Here is an 8,467-nt window from a genome sequence, read left to right as displayed (position 1 = left end):
AATACAATAACGTCTATAAACCCAGAGAATATATTCAAGAGTTTTAGGCAATAGAGTTTAATGCTGCTGTTCGTGGAGCCTGAACAGAGTGTCTGAAATGCATTTGTCCTGTCGTGAACACCCTGTCCTACCCATAATGCACTGCTGGACTCAGCATGTGCTCACAAAACCTTAAAAATTAGCACATTATTGTAAAACTAAAACATATATCTGATATTTTCACTTTATAAAACTTCAGACATGACAGCAATTTTAAATAACTTGTCCAAAATTAGTTTTGTTAAAATTTGAACCATAAGTTAAAAATGTATGCCTCTGGATGACTTGGGTGATATTGCTAGTGCATCAGTGCGTGCGTGCGTGCGTGCGTGCGTGCGTGCGTGCGTGCGTGCGTGCGTGCGACTAGTTGTCCTTTGTCTGCAGAGGTAGAGTGTTTTTTTTTTTCTGGAAATCTCTCTGTTTGTAGAGAGTAGAACTATATATATATCTGTTAAACTTTTAACAGGTAGGTCTCAACTGATTTTAAAAATGTTTGCTGTTGTTCAACTGGGTTTACTGTGTTATCGGTCTTAAAGTTATCGGAGGACAATTCATCAGAAGATTATTAGTCCGATGGTTTTTAAAGTTATCTAAAAAGATAATCCGATAACGGAAACATTATCTTCGATAATTATCTGTTATTGGATTATTGGAAGTGTGCCCACCACTGGGGCTGTCCCACCTGTCCTGTTGACAAGCGGCACAAAATGCGTAATGTCTCTCTTGTACAATAAATGAAGATAATCTGGGTATTTTATATTCTCTTATTTTCACTTCACATTTACTCAGAAAATACTTCATTCTCATGAGAAAACATTTTAAGTTCTCAAGAACTGTGACAAGGATTTGTGAATTTCTGCTGATTGTATTCCATAAATAATGGGGTTGAGACTACCTGGGATCACACGAATTATAATGGCAGAGAATTTCCTGTAATACGAGTACTGTGGGAACCGATTCAGGATAATTATGGTAAATCCACAAACTATCATGATCAGATAGACGGTGAGATGATTGCTGCAGGTCTTTAAGGCCTTCTTGTTCAGAGATTTGTTCTTACTGGTCAGACAGATGACTGTAATCTTAGTGTACGTGAGAAAGACGCTGCAGATAGAAGATGTAAGTAAGACGGCAGTGAAGGTGAGACCGTAGACATTATTGATGAAGACGCTGTCACAGGATAGTCTGAACAGTGATACGTTGTCACAGAAAAGATTTGTGATCAGAGTCCTGCATCTCTTAAATCGACCGATCAGAATCCCGACCAGAACAAAACCCACTCCCCAGGCAGAGAGCAACAGCTTCCACACCATCTTACTGGTCATGATGGTGGTGTAGTGAAGAGGATTACAGATGGCCATGTATCTGTCAAAAGCCATAATCATGAGCACAGTGTGAGCAGCAGTTCCGTATAACATTGTGATGAATGCTTGGACAACACACTCGTGAAAATTAATAAAGCGTTCAGATGTAGACATCAACATGTCTGAGAGTAAACGTGGTATCACGACACAGTTTCCCAGGATGTCGTTAAGTGACAGGTTACAGTAAAGCAGAAACATGGGCTGGCGAAGGTTCTTATTGATAAAAATAATGCCTGCATTTGCCACCATAATATACCATATTGCCATATGGTATATATATATATATATATATATATATATATATATATATATATATATATATATATATATATATGGTATATGTATATATACCATATATATATGGTATGGTATATATACCATATATATATGGTATGGTATATATACCATATATACCATATACCATGCCATATACCAACACAGTGCAGAGTAGCTACCTAAACTCTGTAAGTGAGATAGAGTATCTCATCAGTAGTTTTACATCCTCATTGAAGACAACTTTGGATGCTGTAGCTCCTCTGAAAAAGAGAGCTTTAAATCAGAAGTGCCTGACTCCGTGGTATAACTCACACACTCGCAGCTTAAAGCAGATAACCCGTAAGTTGGAGAGGAAATGGCGTCTCACTAATTTAGAAGATCTTCACTTAGCCTGGAATAAGTGTCTGTTGCTCTATAAAAAAGCCCTCTGTAAAGCTAGGACATCTTACTACTACATCCCTAATTGAAGAAAATAAGAACAACCCCAGGTTTCTTTTCAGCACTGTAGCCAGGCTGACAAAGAGTCAGAGCTCAATTGAGCCGAGTATTCCTTTAACTTTAACTAGTAATGACTTCATGACTTTCTTTGCTAATAAAATTTTAACTATTAGAGAAAAAATTACTCATAACCATCCCAAAGACGTATCGTTATCTTTGGCTGCTTTCAGTGATGCCGGTATTTGGTTAGACTCTTTCTCTCCAATTGTTCTGTCTGAGTTATTTTCATTAGTTACTTCCTCCAAACCATCAACATGTCTATTAGACCCCATTCCTACCAGGCTGCTCAAGGAAGCCCTACCATTAATTAATTCTTCGATCTTAAATATGATCAATCTATCTTTATTAGCTGGCTATGTACCACAGGCTTTTAAGGTGGCAGTAATTAAACCATTACTTAAAAAGCCATCACTTGACCCAGCTATCTTAGCTAATTATAGGCCAATCTCCAACCTTCCTTTTCTCTCAAAAATTCTTGAAAGGGTAGTTGTAAAACAGCTAACTGATCATCTGCAGAGGAATGGTCTATTTGAAGAGTTTCAGTCAGGTTTTAGAATTCATCATAGTACAGAAACAGCATTAGTGAAGGTTACAAATGATCTTCTTATGGTCTCAGACAGTGGACTCATCTCTGTGCTTGTTCTGTTAGACCTCAGTGCTGCTTTTGATACTGTTGACCATAAAATTTTATTCCAGAGATTAGAGCATGCCATAGGTATTAAAGGCACTGCGCTGTGGTGGTTTGAATCATATTTATCTAATAGATTACAATTTGTTCATGTAAATAGGGAATCTTCTTCACAGACTAAGGTTAATTATGGAGTCCCACAAGGTTCTGTGCTAGGACCAATTTTATTCACTTTATACATGTTTCCCTTAGGCAGTATTATTAGACGGTATTGCTTAAATTTTCATTGTTACGCAGATGATACCCAGCTTTATCTATCCATGAAGCCAGAGGACACACACCAGTTAGCTAAACTGCAGGATTGTCTTACAGACATAAAGACGTGGATGACCTCTAACTTCCTGCTTTTAAACTCAGATAAAACTGAAGTTATTGTACTTGGCCCCACAAATCTTAGAAACATGGTGTCTAACCAGATCCTTACTCTGGATGGCATTACCCTGACCTCTAGTAATACTGTGAGAAATCTTGGAGTCATTTTTGATCAGGATATGTCATTCACTGCGCATATTAAACAAATATGTAGGACTGCTTTTTTGCATTTGCGCAATATCTCTAAAATTAGAAAGGTCTTGTCTCAGAGTGATGCTGAAAAACTAATTCATGCATTTATTTCCTCTAGGCTGGACTATTGTAATTCATTATTATCAGGTTGTTCTAAAAGTTCCCTGAAAAGCCTTCAGTTAATTCAAAATGCTGCAGCTAGAGTGCTAACAGGGACTAGAAGGAGAGAGCATATCTCACCCATATTGGCCTCTCTTCATTGGCTTCCTGTTAATTCTAGAATAGAATTTAAAATTCTTCTTCTTACTGATAAGGTTTTGAATAATCAGGTCCCATCTTATCTTAGGGACCTCATAGTACCATATAACCCCAATAGAGCGCTTCGCTCTCAGACTGCAGGCTTACTTGTAGTCCCTAGGGTTTGTAAGAGTAGAATGGGAGGCAGAGCCTTCAGCTTTCAGGCTCTTCTCCTCTGGAACCAGCTCCCAATTCAGATCAGGGAGACAGACACCCTCTCTACTTTTAAGATTAGGCTTAAAACTTTCCTTTTTGCTAAAGCTTATAGTTAGGGCTGGATCAGGTGACTCTGAACCATCCCTTAGTTATGCTGCTATAGACTTAGACTGCTGGGCGGTTTCTGGAGGTTTCTTCCTGTTAAAAGGGAGTTTTTCCTTCCCACTGTCGCCAAGTGCTTGCTCACAGGGGGTCGTTTTGACCGTTGGGGTTTTTCCGTAATTATTGTATGGCCTTGCCTTACAATATAAAGCGCCAATATAAAGCAACTGTTTGTTGTGATTTGGCGCTATATAAATAAAATTGATTTGATTTGATAATAAACATGAAGATGAAAAAGATGACGACAAAGACGGCATGAACGTAATCCTCAGAGATATTTAGTCTCTCCAGCTGTAGCATCAAACTGTTGTAGGTGTAGTTTTCCATCATCCTGAAACCACAATAATGAATCATTAAGGCCAAAGAAAATGTTGAGGTCATCTGCATGTTAAAATGTCTGTTACATAAACAGTTCCAGCTTCAGGGTGCAGTGGAACACAAAAGGACAGAAAGAAAACTGCTCAAGTTTAGACTCAGCTCTCAAATACTTTCTGGGAAACTGCAGCTGTAAATTCATGTTTTCTTATGAGGAAAATCCTTCCGTGTTCACTCCATGAAGCTGTAACAAATGATGTACAGCAAAGTTTCAGTAACAGCCCTGGAAGCCTGAATCTCTTTCATCGTTGCTGATGGGTTTCTTGGGGATCAGAGTCCTGCATCTCTTCAGTCGAACAGTCAGACAATGTGAATCCAATATTTTGATTGTACTTTTCTCTGTTAAATGTATGAAAGTATTTTTTGTTGTTCAGAAACCCTTTGACATACTTTTTGTTTCATTTTCGATTATAAAAGTGACTTCAAGAATACGAAAGACAAGAAACAGCCACAAAAATCAAATGAAAGATAAGACATCAGTGAGCTGTTTGGCTGGTTGGGAAATACTGATGCTTGTTTTCCATCAGAACACATTGAACACCACACTGTGTTAGAGCGTGTGTGTGTGTGTGTGTGTGCCCGCTTACCTCTGATGAAGTTTTTATCAGTTTGATGAGCAGCTGATGGTTTTCCAGCACAACTGTTGGTGTCCATTTGAAGGTGCTGCATCAGAATGATGTCATCAGAATGATGTTCTGTTTTTCATTATGCAGCTGACTACCAGCAGCAGCCACAAGTCACTGAACAGATGGGTGACTGGACATGACGAACTGATCTAACCACAGAAGAGGACATCGCACTCCAAGCAGTTCCAGATCCAGTCCAAGCCCCACCAGATCGAGAGACTCTGGGCTCCATGTTTCTGGAGCCATTCAGTGCCCTCTTGGCTTGGGGTACATTTTCGAAAGGGGAGCTGGCAAAGCCTGACCTAGCTAAGAATCAGGCAGTTGCCGAGTTATATATTCCGTTAAACAACTATGTTTCCTCAGTTTTGCCAATTTCTACTGACAGTTTATCCAAAATTTCTGGCAGCAGGCCATACCTTCACTAAAAGTTAAAAAATTAAAAATTTAAAAAAGTTAAAAAATTAAAAGTTATTTACCACCACCCCAGTCCTCATTCAACCTGACCCAAGCTGCCAGTCCATTGTGGAAGTCGATGCCTCTGACACTAGGTTAGGGGCCGTTCTATCCCAGCAGTCAGACACACAGGATCTATCCTTGTGCTTTCTTTCTCCCGTCTGCTGACCAGTACAGAGTCCATCTATGATGTTTGTACATAAGATGGCATCAAACAGGACAAAGTGTGGTGTTCAGTGGGACAAAGTGGGTCGCATTGACACAATGAATTGCACAGCAGTGTGGGGATCAAATTCATGCAAGTGTCAGGTGGCTTAACACTTTCACAAAGTTGATCCCACACTGGCACGCAATCTGGCATGCCAGAGAGTAAACACATCATAAACTAGTCTAAGATAGTCATGAACATTATGCAACCTATTCGAAACCACTGTGTGTCAATGCATGCAGCACCTGTGAACCTGAATTTGAGATTATAACGAGATGTTACATCTATAACAAACATAACTTTACAGATACATTATGTAACTCATGAGAATGAATGAAAATGCCCCATTTTACCAATCCAATACTATATAAACATTATAAATAATTACCTTTGAGACAAGATTCCAAATGCATTCTCCAATGCACGACGCACACGAATGACAGCTGTTGATAATTTCCCTGTGATTCTGGGAGCAATGAGAGATGGTTTCATCAGCCAAGTGCTGAGAGCAAATCCTTCATTGGCTACGAAATTATTTTAGTGTACCGTCACGTGGGATAAAGCGGGATGCATTGTGTGAGATCACAGAGATGCCACCTGCGTGCGCAGAGGGCACTCGGACCAGCTCTTCATCACAAGGGTCTGACCCTTGACCTCCCTCCAGCCCTGCCAAGCGGAGCAGATCGAAGGCTGCTTAAGCTGGTGGCGAGGAGATTCATCTAGCTGCTCACTGCCTCCATCCGGACGTCCACCCCACTAAAGCTGGACTCACACCCCGGTCGAATAGCCTCCACTGGAACCTGGATACAAGCCGACCACGCCTTTAATGGCAGCTCTCTCTCTAATGGATCAGGGTTCTTGGAAAGTTGCTAGAATTGTATTTAGTGGTAAGTACAGCGGACCTCAGGGATGTGTTAGTTTCGTTAAACCAGACCAACCTTTAAGAGCTGTTTGATGTTGTACACCCAATACACTTAATTTTTACACCTTAAGAAGATCCAATAATCCAATGTCCAGAATCAGCACTTTAACTGCAGTTTAGAAATTTATTGCAGATCATGCAAGTGCAGGCAACATATTCGACATGGATTATAGTTCTGATAACGTCTCAAAAGTGATTAACATATGATTAAAAAATATGATTGGCAGAAATTATCTGATACTATAAATCTAAAACTGATCACTCACTTTAGTAGGGACAGGTCTGATTTCCTAAAAGTCTCTTAGAGGTGAGAGTATGAGGATTTGAGATCACACTCCCTGGCCAGGGGATCTTAATCTCTGCAGAGTATGACTTCCTCTTCAGTTGATAACAGCCAACCTAAATCCAACATCCGTATGCCAAGTGTTAATCCTACTTCAGCTGGCAACAGCCGACCTGAACCAACACCCGTATGTGAGAGAGAAGTCTGGCCAGTGGTTATCTTCCTCCTTCTGCAGCTCCTCTCCTGGATTGCCTGTGTGTGTGTGTGTGTGTGTGTGTGTGTGTGTGTGTGTGTGTGTGTGTGTGTGTGTGTGTGTGTGTGTGTGTGTGTGTGTGTGTGTGTGTGTGTGTGTGTGTGTGTGTGTGTGTAGAAATCTCTCTCTCAGATGATTCTGCTCCAAGTCCTCTCACTCGCGATAGATAAAGTTGCAGTAAGTTGCCACAGGCTGGTCAGTTCCTGTGTGCTCCTCCTAAGCCTTTACAGAGGTCTGGAAGAATAACGTAGCTTCCTCATTGCAAACAGTTTTTGTATGACATTGTCTTTGGTTGCCAGGGAACAATGACATTCAAAACCCCAACCCACACCTCCTTTTCATCTGTCTCAGGGACTTCCTTACTTCAACTGACAGTTGAACACAATTCCTCTTTTCGTCTGAAAAACAACTCACAAGTTCCTTATTCTGTAACTAACGGTTAAGCACAGTTCCTCTTTTTTTTTATCATAAACAACCCAGTTACTTCTTTATTCTTGAACTGACAAACACATTTCTCCTTTCTGTCTCAAAAACAGTTTAGCTCCTGTTTTTCTCTTAAAAACAATTCAGCCTGTCTCACACTTGATTCTTTAAACATATAACCATCACAACACATATTAAATCATTATTATTAATCATCCATAAATCACATTTTCAGCAATTACATCTTCAATCATTTTGTAGAAGAATTTTTAGGTCCTTATTTGAACTATGATGAACTATCAAGTGTCCTGATCTGAACTGTATGTCCTCTGGCTGAACTAGCAGGTGTTCAACCCAAAAAAAAGGGCTCTATTAGTCATTCGGTCTGTCAGGGGCTTTCCAAGGCCTTTTAGGTGCTTTCCCGCAGGCCACGTGCAGGGGCCTCAGGCCAGCTGCACCTGTGGCTGAGGCCACGTGCGGGGGGGCCTCAGGCCAGCTGCACCTGTGGCTGAAGGTCTTTTAAAAAAATCAGTTGTAAATCCTTCACGTTTTAATGGGAGCGTTTGTCACATTGAAATAATGGCCTAACACCTGCTTAGGGTTCACTAGAGGATGCTTCCAATAGAAAACCATGTCTTGGGAATGAAATAAATAAAAAAGTCGAAGGAGGAGCGATGCCCGCGGGTCTCCAATAAATAGATGAGCGCGGTTGTCACATATTCAGTCTCTCTAGAGGACTCAGTTTGTCTAAGTTCTGTGTCGAAGGCTTAAATAAACTTAAAAACTCTGTGCATTTTATCTTGCTTAAGGCTGAATTATTCTAAAGTGTTGTGTCCTTTTCTAGCATATCACTTGCAATTAGTTTGTGTTATCTAAAAGACGACATCCCGAGAAGACGAAAGACGAACCACGACAGAACTTGGCGAGCCAGCTTCAGGAG

The 8,467-nt window shown here is 40.4% G+C and overlaps 1 protein-coding gene across 1 annotated transcript; it reads right to left on the bottom strand.

Moving 5' to 3' along the window:
- Nucleotides 1-857: 857 nt before the first annotated feature.
- Nucleotides 858-4,311, bottom strand: LOC117517530 (olfactory receptor 6M1-like). Its single transcript, XM_034178573.1, has 2 exons — nt 4,198-4,311; nt 858-1,649 (listed from the first exon to the last, which is right to left on the bottom strand). The coding sequence occupies exons 1-2, from the start codon at nt 4,309-4,311 to the stop codon at nt 858-860; spliced, it is 906 nt and encodes a 301-aa protein (XP_034034464.1).
- Nucleotides 4,312-8,467: the final 4,156 nt, after the last annotated feature.

Source organism: Thalassophryne amazonica, chromosome 9 (assembly GCF_902500255.1).
Source record: "Thalassophryne amazonica chromosome 9, fThaAma1.1, whole genome shotgun sequence".
In the NCBI taxonomy this organism is placed as follows: Eukaryota; Metazoa; Chordata; class Actinopteri; order Batrachoidiformes; family Batrachoididae; genus Thalassophryne; species Thalassophryne amazonica.
This window is presented reverse-complemented; position numbering and strand designations above follow the sequence as displayed.

Bases quoted from the DNA above. Each gene is read 5' to 3' on its own strand.
- LOC117517530 (XM_034178573.1), bottom strand. From the start codon at position 4,311: ATGGAAAACTACACCTACAACAGTTTGATGCTACAGCTGGAGAGACTA. The intron at 1,650-4,197 runs AAATCAAATCAA...TGGTATATTATG, and splicing joins TCATCTTCATGTTTATTATC to GTGGCAAATGCAGGCATTAT.